At 40.0% G+C, this 18530-nt stretch overlaps 1 protein-coding gene across 1 annotated transcript in view; it reads left to right on the forward strand.

The window, feature by feature from the left end:
- The window catches only part of STK32A (serine/threonine kinase 32A), an 87734-nt gene that overhangs the window by 46347 nt on the left and 22857 nt on the right, over positions 1-18530 (forward strand). The window contains exon 6 of the mRNA XM_081091216.1: positions 14042-14079. Within this exon, the coding sequence (XP_080947342.1) occupies positions 14042-14079 (38 nt within the window). The remainder of the gene's footprint in view (positions 1-14041; positions 14080-18530) is intronic.

Below are 18530 nucleotides of genomic sequence, written 5' to 3' on the forward strand. Positions count from 1 at the left end.
TTCCAGGACCATCCTCAGATACCAAAATTCACAGATGCTCAAGTCCCTTAAATAAAATGGCCTGCTCTCTGCATCTGAGAATTCCCAACTGTACATAGAAAATACTGTTTTCAATCCATGGTTGGTTAAACCTGCAGATGCCAGACCCTGCAGCTGACTGTGTATTTATGGGGGGAATCAACATATAAATGGACCCATACAGTTCAAACCTGTGTTGTTTAAGGGTGAACTGTAACAAGGCAGCTATAAACCCAAGGAGACAATAGAGGGGAAAGATAATACTTTACATTTATAAAGAAATTGGTAGTTTTAATGATGGTTTCCTATGTGACATATCACCCGATCGCTGTAATAATTTGTGATAAGTGAACAGAGCAGATACAGTTAGATCAGTCTAAATACGAGAAAACCATGATTAGAAGACATTAACTTTTTACCTAGGTTACTGGTGAGAATTTTGAACTCAATCACTATCAAAGCAGCTACTATTTCCTGATGACATCACAGGCATTGCTAAGTACTTTCATGTGGTATCTTATTAAATTCTCAGAACTAAAGGCAGAATCCTCATCTACACTAATAAAAGAGAAAGATGCAAATTTACCATACCTTCGTGATGCCCACCAGCCAACCAGGAGTATGCAAATTAACCCAACAAAGATGGTGGGTTAATCTGCATATGCAGGCACAGGTGTTCCGCACCACCCCAGCTGCTCCAGGCCTCTGGGCAGCATGGGTAGGCGGAAAGGTGGCTCCGGGCCAGAGTGAAGGCAGAAAGGTGGCTCTCGTCAGAGCAAAGGTAGTGCTGGCAGCCAGGGGAAGGAAGACCCATTCGTGCACGAATCTTCATGCATCGGGCCTCTAGTGTCATTATAATATCCCCATTACACAGATGAGAAAACCATGGCGCAAAGATTTGCCAAGGACAAACAGATGACAAATGGCATTGCCAGGATTTAAACTTAGGCTTATTGATCCCAGAGGTAGAGTTCTGTCTGCTACCTCAACTTGCATTCATTACACACCATTAAATGAAAAATCAACACATGTGACCACCACTGTCATTTCTAATCCTTGAAGACTTTGCTGAGTTTTTAAGTATAATCATGTCTCATTTAGTAAACATTTGGCTAGATAAAATATTTGCCCAACAGTAGTTAACATTTATGTGGAACTTATCTGGATTAGTGAAGAGGCAGCGTAATAATTTTTTTTTCTTTTGGCCTTGGCCCTGTACACTTACATAGTTATTATTTAATTTCCTGTCTTTGGAAGGGCCTATTTATACTGTAAATGTGCTCTTCGGAAAAACAGATATGTGGGAAGCAGACCAGTGAATCATGATGTGGGAAGTAAATTTACACACCTGGTGCTTTGTCAATAACTAGAATCCTGTCCCCAGTGGTCTTTCTCTCACACCGGCTCCCACATTGGTTTCTGCTCTCCCATAGTGCTTTCTCAGGAGAATGTTGCTAATTCATAGCCTATGGAGTCCCTCCCAGAGCCTCCATGCTCACTCATCCACCCCACCAATGGCCAACCACTGTTTGTTTTGGTTGCTGACATTATAGATCTCAGAAAGGAGACAGTAACTATGGGAAACCAAGCCTTTTAGCCTTCTCCTTTCTCTGTGTGAACGTGGGTTCCATACCTTCTTTCTCTGAGCTTCATTTTCCCTGTCATCATGAGTCAAGATGCTCTGAGCACTTTTGCTGTATGCTTAGAACTGTGCTCCTAAAGGAATTCCGGAGCGGAAAACCCAACCAAAAACAAAACAGAAAACTTGATGCCATTGGTACCCTAATCCCAAATATCATTGTTCTGTCCTCTCCCTGTTTATTGCTCCCATCATCATTTTGCCACTTTAGTAAGAAACCAAGATTAACTTTCTGTTCGCTGCCCTTTACACACCCATGGTTATGACTCTGTGCGTGACTTCAGAAAGGCCTCTTTGTATTGAAATGTCTCTGCATCACGGCAAATGAATGGAAGGCAAACTCAGTGACATTTTGAACAGTGTGTTAACATGAGATGACATGCTCCTTGGGTGAAACAAACAATGCAGGGGCATTTCTATTGTCCACAAGGCCCGCCCACCTCCTCATGTCACAGTCAGAGCATCTTGCACCTCTCCCGAGGAGTTGTGGCATTTAGGATGTGTAATTAACTAATGTCCATTTGCTCTTCTAGGTTGTAAACTCCAGGTGGGAGGGCCATGTATGTTTTGCTTTTCATTGTATAATCAGTGTGCAGTAAAATATGAAGGAATGAACACTGCCTGAACCACACGAATGGCTAGTTGACTAGAATCACAAGGTTACAAATAACAAAGACAAAATTAAAATATATATATTTTTAAATATATTTTAAAAAAATAAAATAAAATATAGGACATGAAAACTAGAAATTTTGGACCTACCTTGGTTTTCACCTTGGGTAATCTTATCATCCATCGTCCGAAACAGAGTACACCTGAGGATGAAAGGAATTGCTGTTAATAATTATGCTGCGACAATAGGCAAAACTAAAAAGTATTCTGGGGAAATCAGGACATATATAAATATCATGAAGACTTTCCAAGACAGTCATGACCAGATAGGCATTTTAATTGTGAGAGAGCTCTAATAACCATAACTTTCTGCGCTCAGAGTACCAGGGATCAGTTTGAAGTGGTATTCATTTGAAATGCTGTCACATGGCTTAGAAAACATGGCCATGGTAAAAATGAGCATTTAAAGGACAGGGATGGTGGCACTCTGAGAGTGGGGCTGATGGGGCAGAGTTAAAAGCATGAAGAGCAACATAGAAGGAGAAATAGAAGCTTCAGAATATAATTCTCTAAAATCTCTTTCTTCAAAAGAATCAATCAGTTTATGCTGGATTTCATTGACTCCAAGAAAACAAAACAAAACATCTCTCAGCTGCTTGGAAGACTGGGTCGTAAGACACCTCCTGAGTTCCAAGATCCTAAAGTGTGAGTGGGGGAAAAAAGAATCGCCGAAATACAGTAAGAATCCGCAGACAAGACCACCTGTGTAAACCTGCAGCTGTAAAATATGTGACTTCCTAATTTCAGATGAGAAACATTTTGTCTCTGGACATGATTCATGATTATCCATAACAGTCAGCAAATATGTGTGGAGCAGAAGACGGCCATTTCCTGAGGGCTTCCTGGGTACCAGGCACTCTGCTAAGCAATAGTGAAGCATTTCGCCCAATCTGCCCGCAACCCAGGAGGTTGATGGTGTGATTGTCCCTATTTTACAGTTGATGAAACTCTGGCTCAGAAAATAACTGAGCTAACAAGTAGGTGAGGCATCACTTGATGGAAATGCAGAGGTCTTGGCTACTCTCTGCCCTACAGATGTTGAGCACAGTCAAGGATATAGTTTGTAAGGCTCATGACCACCTGCCTGAGGCTCCCACGGTCTGGCTGTACAGTGAAGATGATACGTGTGGAACCAAGAGAAGACAGAACAGCATAAAACTAGAAGCTGAATTGTGCAAGAAAGACCAAAGTATTTCAGAGAAGAAAATGGTTGGGGTAACAAAATAAAGTTTCTTGAGAACTCAGGGGGTTTAAAAAGGATTTTAATAGCCAAAGCGGGAAGAAGAATCTAGTCCTTGTAAAGGAAGCTAAATGAGTAAAAGTGCTTATTTGTCTCTGGGTGGTAACCTTGGATGGGCTGTTTTAATTTTTTGTCTGTATTGACTTTCTTGCCAGCAACGTCTAGCCTAGTTTATTTTTAAAAAATACAATAGGTCCTGTTTCTGACATGATTTCCAAGTGAGAAATGGAGTTTTATTTTGTTTGTGGATTTTCTAAAAATCCACAGACTTGAAATTTTTTCTGTACTTTCCTAAGTCTGTAGAATATTAAGCTAATTTCCCTCAATTTTAGAATTGTTCTTTTCTATGCTTGTTGTGAAAGACATGGATTGCATAATAATCATGAATTTGCAACTGTACAATTAGGCAGTTTTCTTTTTAGTCAAGAAGTCAAATGTTTTTCTATGAGTACAGCTTTAAAAGTCAGCTTTAGTTTCCAAATTATGGCCAGTTTCTAATTCACTGTTCCTCTTTACTTACATTAAATTGGTGAATGAAGATTTTAAAATATGGACAAAGTGATTATTTGCATTTGTTTTTTTTTGTGTTTTTTTAAAGTCAGGAAAATAAGTCATTACACTGCTTCCTATGGGATAATACTATTTAATTCGTTGCATACCAGAGTCTCTTAGATATAGAATAATGGGATGAAAAGTAATCATTACAGTCCAAAGATGAATGTGTATTCACTTCCTTGTCAGGTGTCAAAGAAAACCCAATTATGAATTTAAGCTAATGAGATTAATTGTGTAGGACACTTAAACAGTAAATCATCTTGGATCAGAATACCAGTTGAGTGGATGGGTGATTGTCCCTTCCTCTTTCTTGGAATTACCCCCACTCTAATGAAAATATAACTCACTAATTTCTAAATTCCTAAAGGAGTGGGATAAAAATATAATTAGGAAATTTGTATAAATAATGACAGTACAGCTGAGAGAGTTGCAAAAATTTCCTTTCTAATTGATTACAGATATATTGAAGTAGGAATAAGAAAATTGATGATTGTCAAAAAACAGACAGATGCAATTTTTATTCATCACCTTTGTCTTCTTTGCTGTAATCATGGGAACCAATAACAGACACCCGGGTTCCTCTCAGAGCTTCTGTAAGATGCACATCCCCTCTTGGATTGCAGTAGCTACTTGTGAGAAGTTTCTATCATTTTTCTAGAAATCATCATCTTGATAGTGAAAGAAAAAACTTAGGAATAATGCTTCTGTCATAAATATTCATTCAAACACTGATTCCTGAGCTCCTTTGCCAGGCAGTGTTCTCAGTGCTGGCCTCCTATGCTCCAAGGACAGACAGCTGCCCTGTCGTCCAGGATTGATAATATTACAGAGTGAAAAGGAGTCAAGTAAACACTTCAATACTGACATCAGAAAGGTTTATAATTCGGTGGTACATACTATAAAGGAAACAAGCAGAGATGTATGTGTATGTCCTGAATTTAAGCTAAATTGTGAATTTAGCTTAAATTCCCAATTGGGTCTTCTTTGACACCTGACAAGGGAGTGAATACACATTTATCTTTGGACTGTAATAATTACTTTTCATCCCATTATTCTATATCTAAGAGACTGTGGTAACCAACGAATTAAATAGTATTATCCCATAGGAAGCATTGAAATGACTTTTATTATGTTGACTTTTTAAAAAAAAAACACGCAAATAATCACTTTGTCCATATTTTAAAATCTTCGTTCACCACACACATCCCTCACATGGTTGCATCTTCACAATGGTCACGATCATAGTTCTAATTGTTGCCCCTGGAACACACTGTTTTTGTTGTTGTTGTGTTTTTTTTGTTTTTTTTTTTTTTTATAAAAAGCTTTCTCTTCCTCCTGAACTTAAGGCCTGTGGATGGAGATTACACCTCACTCATGTTTGTAACCTAATCTAGAGTGGTTGCTGAATAAATCAACACCTGAACCAATGAATGAGGGCAGTATATACAATAATCCTTGGGTGAACATAGATAGTAAAGGTTGCTGGGAAACATTGTTTTCAGCAATTTTTAATTTATTCCACACATTCCTGTTGCATACCCCTGGTGTGTGTGGCTTTCCCCCATTAGTTTTAGTTATTAGTTTTCTATGCTGGGTGACAAATGACCACAAATGTAATGACTTACTACACATCGATTATCTCATAGTTTCCTTGCCTCAGGAGTCTTGGCACATCTGAGCTGGGTTCTCTGCAAAGCTGCAAGCAAGGCATTGGCCAGACCTGGGCTCTTTTCTGGAGGCTGGAATGGGCAATAGTGCACTTCCATGTTCAATCAGCAAGTTGGCAGAATTCATTTCTCTGGGGCTATAGGACTCGTGGCAGCTTGCTTTTTCAAATTCAGGGAGGAGGGCAAGACTCTGAAGTGAGTCTGTGAACCAGACAGAGTATGTATCATTGAATAACATGACATAATATATCACCATTACAAGAGTGACTCCTATCAACTTTTGCCATATAATGTTGGTTAGAAGCAAGCCATACAACCAGCCTACACTTGGGGGCTTGGGTTTATACAAGACCTGAACACCAGGAGGTGGGATCATGGGGTCACCATAAAGTCTGTCCACCATACTTCATCTAAAGAGGTTGTACTAAACCAGAGTCTGACACCAGTTGTCTCTGTGAGCTTAAACATAGCTTTGAACTTCTCTGTTAAAAAGGGTCAAATAATCAAGAATGCTTCTTTCATACCAAAGAGTCTAGCGTGCTTTCTTCTCTGCACTGGTAGGATGCTCTTCAAAGTATGGTCTCATTGTCCTTCTATTCTCTACCACACTCCCACTTGTCCCCAAGAAGGCTGCATGAGGGAAATGGACAATCTACAGAGCAGGTGACAGTTGAGGTGTGATAAACAGCTTCCAGCACATTTACTAATCAAGGTATTATTTGCAATTCAGTTGTGAACCAACAGTATTTTGTTTGAACCCAGGTCTTTTACAGGCAGAGATCTTCTAGGCTGAGTTTCACCTTTTTGTCTGACTCGCACACACACTGTAGTAGCCTGGAAGTCACATTTGTATTTTCCTGAGGTGGTAATTGGGAGGAAAAAAATAAGATATTTCTGCAGCTAATCATTTTTGTCAATGATCATTAAGTGACAGATGAGCTCCTGAGAAATGAACTTGCCAACACAGTAACACCCCAGCTCTCTGAAGCCCGTGGGAATGAGTCATCTGGAGAGATGTTTTGCTAATTCCAGAAGGTGTTTACTCCTTTCTGCTCACCCACATTTAACCATTTAATTTATACTACAAAGTACATGCATCATTTTCTTAATGACTGAAGAAGAGCTATCACTTATGCATATATCAAGAATTAGGCACCACGCTCATAAGCATTTTGCACACACGGCCTATTTTAATAGTCAACAATACCATGATGGGGTTCAGTCACTTGCTCAATATCATACAGTTAGTATACTAAGGCCAGATTCAAAAGTAGGATTATCTGATTTAAAGACCTGCTCTTCATATTAGGCTCCTTTAGTTTCACTCTTATGAAATAATAGACATCCTCAAGGTCAAATGAGCTCTTTAGTGCTATTTACCCAATAACAATGAACATTAGTTTATAGACATTTTTAGTTGGTGTTTAAGGTTAAATTGTGTGTCCCCTCCCCCCCCCCCCCAAAAAAAAGATATATTGAAGTCCTAACTCCCAGTATCTCATTATGTGGCTTTAATAGAAAATAGGGTCTTGATAGAGGTAATCAAGTAAAAATTAGTTCATTAGGGAGGGCCCTAATCCAATGTAACTGGTGTCCTTATCCAAGCAGGAAATTTGGACACAGGGAGAAACATATTCAGAGGGAAGGTGAAATGAAGAGTCACAGGAAAAACTCCACATGAAAATGAAGGGTTGGGAAGAAGGTCAAAGGTTGTCAGCAAACCAACCGAAGCCAGGAGGAAGCAAGGAAGGACCCTCCCCTGCAGGTGACAGAGGGAGCAGGGCCCGCTGACACCTTGATTTTGGACTTGTAGCCTCCAGAATTTCCAGACAATAAATCTCTGGTTTATTTTTAAAGCCACTAAGTGTGTGGTACTTAGTTGCAGCAGCCCTAGCAAACTAATACAGTACGTTTTAATCGTTTTCTTAGCTGCTAAGATTTCAATCTTTGCTTCTTTAGCTGGTGTTACTCAGATCAGCTTCTGTCTTTCAAATATATTATGAGATGGGAGACCAGATAACAAAACCTGTTAGAATTGCTTGTAAAATTATGGTAGTCCAATCCGTTAGCTTTAGGATATGGTAACCTATTTTATGTTGCCAGGAAACTATCTTTGCTTACTTCTGTATTTCAGATTTGGTGAGATATTTCAGCTATTTGTGTGTTTTTTGAAATAACATTTTGTTTTGCATTTAAATATCTTGAAGGGAAGTTCAGTCTTTTCCAAATGATCAAATCAGCAATTCCAGCATGAGAAAATTAAAAGCCCCAAAAGCATGAGAGATTATCTGATTACTTATATTGTGCCTGTTTCACTTGATGCTGGCTTTCTTCCTTCCATATACTGATCATGTTTTCTGTTTCCTGAAGTGGGGTAATAGGTTTTGGGTTCAGGCTACTATTTTCTACGGGGTGGTTAAGAAAATGCCCTTTCTTTCTGGTTTGATAAGTCTTCGCTTCAGTAGCTCACAAGCCTTTGCCCAGGTTCTGTTTCTAACTCCCAGAGCAGAACAAAACGGCCGTGCAGTAATGAGGGTATTAGGTTGATGAGGGTATTAGGTGTTCTATTGAACACCTGCTCCCAAGCTACGGAATAATGAATGAGCATGAATTACGCATTGCAAAAACAGGAGAATCTGTCTTCTTTGTATCATTGATCAGGCAGTTTTGAAAGGAACTTTGGATTTGCGCTTTTCACACAAGGCCACCCATTCGTAAAAACCCATGTGAGAAAGGCAAAGGACTGCTCACTTCCAGGTTAACATTTAACTAGCCTGTGCTGAGCTTTTAATAAATTCTAAGTCATGTGCGGAGCTCCTGCCTGGTGGCCCCAGGATAAGAGTGTAGACTGTGTGAATCCAGACCCTGGCTCTAAGGCCGGAGAAGGAGGCACAGTGGTGGGACTGTAGTTGAATAAGTATGTGGATTTCACTTATGTGTGGAATCTGAAAAACAAACAAAAAAAACAGAAACAAACTTAGAAATATAGAGAACAATTTCATGGTTGGTGGAGGGGAGGGGGAATGGAGGAATTGGTGAAAAGGGGGAAGGAATTGAGATGTGCAATTGGTAGTTACAAAATAGGGGGATGTAAAATACAGCACAGGGAATATAGTTAATAATTTTGTAATAACTATGGGAGATGAGACCTGGCCTGTAATAATCCAATCCTGGCAATTTTCACCTCTACCTCCGGTTCCAAAATATGTGTTTCTGCTTACAATGTCTCCTCACACTCTCCCACTTCAAACAACTCTTTCCTTAACATAGATCTGTTTATGTGACCAATAGCCTTTGGGTGACACCCTAAAGAATATACTATAGAACTACATGTATGATATTTTCCCCTCTCAAGAACTTGAAGAAGACCCAACCTAGGAGACCATTATGTAACAGAGAGTTAAACCCAAACTGTAGACCTATCGGAAAGCTGGGGGACAGGGAGGGAGCTGATTTTGGTTCAGATACACTGATTTTCTTGTTCCCTGTTCTCACAACACCTTGTATCGGATTGCCCGGTGAGTGACTTGATCCCAGGGTAGGTGCAGTGAAGGGATGTAATTAGCCTATTAAGTTCTTCTAATGTCCTGGAAAGTCATTCAGGTGAGAACGTCAGGTATATCAGTTCCCACCTTGGACCCTGCCTCCACCGGGAGCATTATATTTGCACATGCTGTTTCTGGTTCCCACGGCAGGAGTCAGCTGAGAAAGCAGGGCGTGGCCTGCTCTGTTTCTTCCAATCAAGACGCCATAAGAGTTTCTAGGGTGCGTGTGCCTAGGATTGCACTTTACCACTCCCCACATTCTAGACTCGAGCTTCCCCTCTGCATTCGGGGACTCAGACTGCAGAAATCACGGCTTTATCACTCTTACTCTAGTATATACTCATCCATGTACTAAAATGATCAGTTGTGCCAAAACCGGCTTGGCTCAGTGGATAGAGCGTCGGCCTGCGGACCGAAGGGTCCCAGGTTCGATTCCAGTCAAGGGCATGTACCTGGGTTGCGGGCACATCCCCAGTGGGAGATGTGCAGGAGGCAGCTGATCGATGTTTCTCTCTCATCGATGTTTCTAACTATCTATCTATCTCCTTTCCGCTCTGTAAAAAATCAATAAAATATATTTTAAAAAAATAATAATAAAATAAAATAAAATGATCAGTTGTTTAGTTGACTAACAGTAAATATAGTGCATCTGGCATAGAGAGTTGTTTGTTGTTTTTTGTGTGTGTGTTTTGTTTTTTGGTTTTTTGCGGGGAGGAGGGATAGAGGGAGTTGTTCTTTTATTTTCTTTTTTGTTTTTTCTTTTCTTTTCTTACGGGAAAAAAGAACACTTGGCTTATTTTCCCAGAAGTCTTAGAAACCAAGGAACCAGATTCACCCATTTTTATGATCGATATTTACTTAAGCACTTTCTTTGTTCTGGGCACTTTGGGGAGCCTGGGCGCTTCGGCTTTGAACAATGCAGAAAAGGTGTCCTTTCTCTGAGAAGCTGATGGTCTCAGCGCGTCAGACGTGCCAGTTTGGGAATTGTGTTGGAGGGGAGGTCCTGCTGGGCAGGGGGTCGGCTGGAATAAGGAAGAGGAATGATGAAGGAAATGGGGGTAAGGAAACAATTGGGTGGGAAAGATGGAAAGATTGGAGGAAAGTCGGGGAAATGAGAGGCTACGGTATGAGATGGAATGCCCACACAGACACTGTCATCATTAGCTCCCTGCTAATGGTATGTAGGTTGTAAGAGACCTCCATGTACGTTTTACCCAAAGAATTTGTCCAGAGTGGTAGGTGTACTTTTCTCACACTTTTGCATTCATAGATAAGCTTGTAAGACGTTCGCGTTTTAAAATCAGATTGCTATTTTTTGGACTTGAACCATGCCTGGATGGTATTTCTGAACATGACTGTACATAAGAAGGTCTGGAGGAGTCTGTTTTGGACAGATGCCTGGGCCTAGCCACAGAGAGTCCAATTGCTACAGGACTGAGCTAGGTAGGTCACAGAATCCACGTTTCTTAAAGCGCGCCTGTCTGGTGATTCTGAACATATCCAGGTTTGTAGCCACCAAGTTAAATCATATCACAGAGCTTTAAGTGAAACCATATTGTAAGTCCCTTAAGTGAAACTATATTACAGATTGCCTTAAATGAAAGAAACATTTTAGCGTAAGTTATTTCATATTTAGGATTATTTGAAAAGATAACAAAGTGGTGCTAAATTTCATAATTAGAAAAATCTCAACTTGTTCTAGCAGGAATTTTTATACAGCATACTGGGTTTCTTTTCATTTTCTTTCTCCTGGTGTCTGAATAAAGAATGTTACTATTCTGCAGCTGGCCCTGTAGTGACTTAGAAGTCACCTCATCACATTTTGGGAAAACTATGTATGTAGAATCTATGCCTATCTATTTTTAGGTAGAAAGTCCACTTTTTCTTTTTAAATAGTCATATATTCTTTTTCTGAATTTAGTAGTAAATACATGCCTTTGCCATGTTAAGCCTTCTTTGCATGGTTCCTTATGAATCTGTCTTATTCTCTTCATCCCTAGAGGAACTATATCTCAGTTGTCTTTATATTTCTGAACTCCTAGCATAGTGACTTATTAAAATAAATATTTGATGAATAAATGAATATGAGATTGAAGTTAGAAGTGACACATTAAACTAATAGTTACCTCTCTGATCTCTGTATTATTCTTTAAGAATCATCTTTTGCCCTGACTGGTTTGGCTCAGTGGATAGAGTGCCGGCCTGCGGACTGAAGGGTCCCGGGTTTGATTCCGGTCAAGGGCATGTGCCTTGGTTGCCGGCGCATCCCCAGTGGGGGGTGTGCAGGAGGCAGCTGATCGATGTTTCTCTCTCATCGATGTTCCTAACTCTCTATTCCTTTCCCTTCCTCGCTGTAAAAAATCAATAAAATATATATTTTAAAAAAAGAATCATCTTTCGTTTCTGGGGCAAATAGTGGGTATAATGATATGTAGCATTAATAAAAAATAAAATGATGCTCAGAGATTTATAGAAGCTCATAAAGTGTCAAATCCAGAGCAATTCATTTTTTCCCCAGCAATTCCCCATAAATCCAGGCCACGGAATCAGTATGCTGATCTTGCCACATCCAGGTCTCTTCCTTCCCAGCTGGGCTCCTGGGGCCTCCTCCTCGCTTGGCAAACACTAACTCTCGCTCACTGAATGCAGCTCTGAAAGAGGTAGTAAGAGCCTAGCACCTGGTCTACTCTAAACTTTCAACTGTAGAGTGTTTGGAGGTGCACTGTGGTGCCCTGGTAGATACTGTCAGGATTAACCTTGAGTGCACTAGACATTTTCCTAGTACCAGAGAGTCAGTCATTTACTGGCCACCAGACACTGTGAGCCTATGTGATGGATTATGACATTAATTTAGAAACCATCCCGGACATCAAGGAGTTCATGATCCATTTGGAGAACAAAATAAATATAGATGATAAATGTTATGATGGAAGAAGTGTACTCTGAAGAGCACATAGAAGGAGCCATTGACTAAGAACTGAGAAATCAGGAAAGGCTTCCTGCAGGAAGTGGCATCTGAGCTATGAGGTGAAGGGTGAATCTGCACTGTCTGGTTGCATTGGTGAGCGGGCCCTGATTCTGGTGAAGGAACAGCAGAAAAAGGGGGGGGGGGAATGCAGGGAGCATTTAGGGGACTGTGTGTGCTTCCATGTGGTTGGAGGATAGGAGCCAGATGAGAAAAGAGCCTTTATTCCATGTAAGTGAGTTTGAACTAGATAATTCTTGAAATGATGGGATCCATCAAAGACTTTGGGGCAGAATATGCAATATTGAGAGATTAGCCATAGAAGCATGCAGTTGGAAATCCCCTACACTCTATCTTTTTAGCAAATTGCACCCGGCACCAGAGAAAAACTTGCCATAGCTACAGATGATCACTTATGAATCCAGAATGAATGTTAAGACCCTAACAAGCTAAATGAGAAGATACTCAAAGTTCATGAAACTATCCGTGCATCTGCATGTTGGGGGTGGCATATACTTGGTTGTGTTCATAGGTAAGGGGCTTGTTATTCAATAATATTTTTACGAAAAGAGGACCCTGACAATCTTGGTCTGCCAAAGACCAAGGTCACCTTATTCAAGTGACATAAAAGCCACTTGACTGGGCTGAAAGTGTTTTCCTAAAACCGATTTCAGAGTTTCTTCCCTAATGGCTTCTGTGAATTTAGGCTGAAGTGCTCTAATGGTACATTAGGGAAGGGCCGTAAAACCTGAGAGTGGAGGACCAGGGTAGTAGGCACAGCATCGCTGTTCTCTGATTGAGGGGCACTGCTTACAATATTTGTTTCAGCAGAATTTTGAAAACTCTGTACACTATTCCTCTAAGTCAGTGGTTCTCAACCTGTGGATCGCGACCCCTTTGGCAGTCAAATGACCCTTTCACAGGTATTGCCTAAGCCATCCTGCATATCCGATATTTACATTATGATTCATAACAGTAGCAACATTACAGTTATGAAGTAGCAACGAAAATAATTTTATGGTTGGGTCACAACATGAGGAACTGTATTTAAAGGGCCAGAGGTTGAGAACCACTGCTCTAAGTAGTTATCATGAAACTACTTCCTTTACTGGAAGAGGGTGGGGTTTGTTCCCTTCTAGGGATTTAAGGATCTCACCAAAGCACAGAAGACTGGTCCAAATCTTTTAATCAACCACCTTCACCTCTGGAATAATATTTATTAAGTAACTAGCAAATTAGAGCATCATCCTAAGGGAAATTCTAATCTCTGCATGTTTAAAATAAATTCGCATTATAGACCTTTTTTGTTTCTTATTTTATAGAGTCTTTACATTCATCCCAGATTTACACAGATGAAAATTAGTGTAAATGATAATTAGTACTGCTACCTTCTGACAATTTAGATGCCCCCTATGACCCTATGGAGCAATACTCTATAGAAATTAAGAGTCTGAGCTTTGGAATAAGAGAGACCCAGGCTCAGAGCCTTGTTCTTCCATTTCCTATCTCTGACCCTGGGCTAACTTAGGTAACTTCTTTAAGCCTTGGCTTTCTGATCTAGAAATTGGGGGCGTTCATGGTCATTGTCCCATAGATTCACTGTGATAATTTAATAAGATTGTGAGTAATGAGGGGCCAGTACATAATTTCAACCCTACTTAGCATTCTTGAGCACTTTCTCCTTTAGTTATGTTTTTTTTTTATTATAAGCAACTTTGTCTTTTCTTTTTACTCCCCTAGGGATATGAAGCCTGACAATATTTTGCTTGATGAACATGGTAAGTGAATGATTTGTTTGCAACCAACTAGACTTGTATATAGAACAATAATGATTATCCCCAGCTAAGGAGTATTACACGTAGAAAAGGTGTCTTGCTTGATTGACTTGAATTACATGTACAAACTCCATTTTATTTTATTTCTTTTTAATCCTCACCCAAGGATATATTTTTTAATGCTATTAGAGAGAGGGAGGGAAAGAGAGAGAGAGAGAGAGAGAGAGAGAGAGAGAGAGAGAGAGAGAGAGAAAGAAGTATTGATGTGAGAGGGAAATATCTATCAGTTGCCTCACACGCACACATGCCCCCAGTAGGAATGGAACCTGCAAGTCTTTGGTGCACAGGATGATGCTTCAACCAACTGAGCCGCACTGTCCTGGGTACACACTCCATTTTATAAGTGGGAGGGATAACCTGAAGAAACTTTAGCATTTCCAGCAGTGGGGTAGTACCCCAATATACCCTACATAACACTGAATTTACATAATGAGAAAGTAACTCTGTTTTCCATGTCCTTCAACTCATTTCTTCAAAGAAACCATTACAGTATTTGCTGCTGGTTTGCCTTACTGTCTTTATGACCATCATCCTCTTTTTTTAATAAAGATGAACAGGCCTCAAACTTAGAGCATTAGGCAGGCAATGGTATTTCTCTATAAATCTGGAACACTATTTTGTTGGCATGGCACCCACTTTCATGCTTTCCTTCTTAGGAGGGCAAATTGGTTTTACATTTGCAGAGGAAATATCAAGTTTTCTGTACAAAAAATCAACCAGGGTTCTGGCCAGGTATCTCAGTCAGTTAGAGCCTCATCCCAATACACCAAGGTTGCAGGTTCAATCCCTGGTCAGGGTACATACAAGAATCAACCAATGAGTGCATAAATAAGTGGAACAACAAAAATAGATGTTTCTCTCTCTCTCTCTCTCTCTCTCTCTCTCTCTCTCTCTCTCTCTCTTCCCCTTATTCCCTCTTTCGGAAAAAAAAATCAGTCACTTTAAAGAGAAATATAAAGTAGATGACAGTATATGTGGTACCCAGAGAGAAACATGATATAGAGATACGGGAAGAACCATGAAGGTGAAAAAAATGAATGCCAGAAGTTCAAAAAACACTGATTAAAGATGCCCTGTAGAACAAGCTTTTGCCGACAATGATTAAATGTGTCTATTCTCTTTCTAATATTTATTTGAATGCACATTTGGATTTATTGGCCCATCAGAGCAGACTATAAGTTATCAACGTTACAGTGGCGATAAGATCCTCATTCTTTTCACAAAGCTGCTAGATGAGTCATGAATCTGCAAAGCTCCTTACTCATGTGACTTTAACAGAAAGGACTTGCAAGTGGGACTGAAACTCCAAGTACCATCCATTGCTCGCTATTTATTTATTTTTCTTTTTTTAATTTTGTTTTATTGCTTAAAGTATTACAAAGAGTGCTCATTATTTATTTACCTAGTTGCATCTGAACCTGATTTGCCAGACCCCACCTGTTCTCAGAGAGCTAAGAAACACTTGTGCTATGACCTCAAATTTCCAGGCTTGGGGTCATTATTTATTTACAGACTGTCTGAAAAGATTTTCCACTTCCAACGCCTTATTTCTTCCTTCCCTTCACTGCTTCTGACATTTGGGAACAGATTCTCTGGATTTCAGAAATGTGAGCAATGGGGAGACTTAGCATGAAGGTGACTTGTGTTAACACACCAGCTCTCCCTGGTGCACATAAACTCTACGGAGTTCACGGTTATGGAGAGGGCCTCCCCTAACCTATAGGGGCCACCTTTGCACAATTTAGAAAAAGGTGCTTCATCTGCCCACCACAGTCTCATGAAAGTGCGTGGCTGGCTGGTCAAGCAGAACCCAGGTTGGGGTTCTGTTCCCACCTGTCCTGGTTGTCCTTGTTTACAATATATTGCTCTACCATTCGTTGTGGCTCTGAATGGAGACATACAGGTGCTGTCAACCAAAACTTGTTTAAGATTTACCTTCCATTTCAGAGAACAGTGTTTTAATCTGAGATCTCAAACATGGTTTCATCCTAATTTTACCATGAGGTCGTTCTGTCCTCTCGCATTCAACATCTTTCACCCCCTCATGGTTTCTTGCCAACTTCTTGGTTGTAGGTTGGGAGAAAGGTCCAGAAATAAATGAATCTATAAGTTTAAGCACCCTTAGAGACTATCCTTATGAAAGATTAATTGTGGATTCTGGAACCAGATTGGTGAAGTTCCAAACCAAAGAAGATGTGATACATATATACAATTGAATACTACTGAGTCCTAAGGAAAGATGAAATACTGTCACTTGTGCCAACATGGATGGATCTTGAGAATATCATGCTAAGCAAAATAAGTCAGATGGGAAAAGTCAAGAACCGTATGATTTCACTCATATGTGGGATATAAAACTGAAAGCAACAAACAAACAAGACAAAAAACACACACAAATTCATAGACACAGACAACCATATGTTTGTTACCAGAGGGAAAGGGAGGGTAGTTGGCGGAGGGGAGGTAGAAGAGGGTAAAGAGGGCCAAATATATGGTGACGGAAGGAGACTTGACTTTGGGTGGTTAACACACAATGAAATATATAGATGATGTATTATAGCATTGTATACTTGAAACCTATATCATTTTATTTATCGATGTCACCCTGATAAATTTAATAACATAACAACAATTCACCCACTCACTTGCACAGAGAGGGTCAACAGGTTGCCTAAACTTCCTTTGCTACCTTAGTTTCTCCAGGGATAAAAAAATATATATTTATTTCTTAGGCTCATTGTAAAAACAGACTGACATACTATTTATAAAGTGCTTGATTGCAATATCTACCAGAAGGAAATCACTCGATAAAGGTTAAATGTTAGTATGACTCCATGAGGCAGTAGGGGCTTTCTCCCCTAGGAAGGAAATGTCGACTACTTCATCTTATTTTATGTTGCTGTATCTCTATCAGATGGTCAGTGAACACTGGGTACTTACCTGTCTTTACTAAAGAATTATTTTTATTCCAGAAGGGATATACCCAAGAGGCCATGTGTCTATTTGTTAGGTCTTGTGCGGGGGGGTGGAGGGGGTCTACTTTTTTTAAAAATTAATTTCAGAGAGGAAGGGAGAGGGAGAGAGAGATAGAAACATCAATGATGAGAGAGAATCATTGACCCTGCACACCCGCACTGGGGATTGAGCTCTCAACATGGGCATGTGTCCTTGACTGGAATCAAACCTGGGATCCTTCGGTCTGCAGGCCGATGCTCTATCCATTGAGCCAACCCAGCTGAGGCTAGGTCTTGTGTTTAAACAATACTGTTGAACCCTAATTCTCAGGTAACTACACTGTCAATGGCCCATCCTGCTTTCCTTCGTGTATGCAGGGAGCTAAACCCCCTTTTCAGGTAAGTATCCAGTGTTCACTGATTATCCGATACAGAGACATAGCCACATAAACAAGATGAAGTAAGTTTCCTTCCCCAGGGCATCGTATTCTTGCCAGGGCGGCGTTCAGTTGCTTAGGGACATCCCAGTCATCCCAGTCAGCCTCGGGGGATGACCCAACTACACCTGTTATCTAGTGTATATTTACAATGACCCCTTTTCTCTTTCAAGGTTTTGGGTTTGGATAATAAATTTATATAGGGATTTCTGTATTATATTTCATTCTGAACTCCATTTGAGAATCTTTGCAGTTAATAAGAAAAACATTGCTTAAGGATTAGATATGTAAATGGATAAAAGCAAGCAAATAATATTGAGCGCTCTTCTCTAAACATTGTTTTGGGATCCCTTTCTGGGGACTATTTTTAAGGTTATTTACATTGTATTTATTCAGATTCTGAAAAACTAAGGCTTTCAGGCATTTCCCAGGGACCATAATTAACCACTTTTAAATAAACCAATTCCTAGTAATCCCCCACCCTTCACTCAGCATGTAGAGTTGCTCTTGGGAGAACCAACTGAACTACAAATCAATGTCTGCCTTTTGGAGGGTCTTCTGGTATGATTTTCCATGTTTCATTTATCCTCTCTGTCCACATGTATATTTTTCCCCAGACAGGCCATCACATGCACCTCTTACCCGGGAATTTTAGCAACTGGGAAGGATAATTGCCTATTTCTGATCTGCCTCCTATGCCCATTCCTCTAAGTGAGCTGTGTATGATACTGCATCACTTATATATATATTCATTCAGCACCAAGCAGAAACATTATTTTATTCTCACTGATTCATCTTGGTTTGTAATCATCAGAAAAGATTGATATTTAAAGGAGCAAAATCCTTTCATAAAGTGGAAAATCTTTCCATGATGTGAATAAACATTCTCTGCACATCAGAATTTGCCTTTAAATATGTTTTAATTTAGAGGATACCAGCTGCTGTTCTCCCCCAGTGTCTCACTCACTGGTTCAGAGCCCGAGAAGGCATTAGACATTGGATG

The sequence above is a fragment of the Myotis nattereri genome, assembly GCF_964212035.1.
Source record: "Myotis nattereri genome assembly, chromosome: 5".
Taxonomy (NCBI): domain Eukaryota; kingdom Metazoa; phylum Chordata; class Mammalia; order Chiroptera; family Vespertilionidae; genus Myotis; species Myotis nattereri.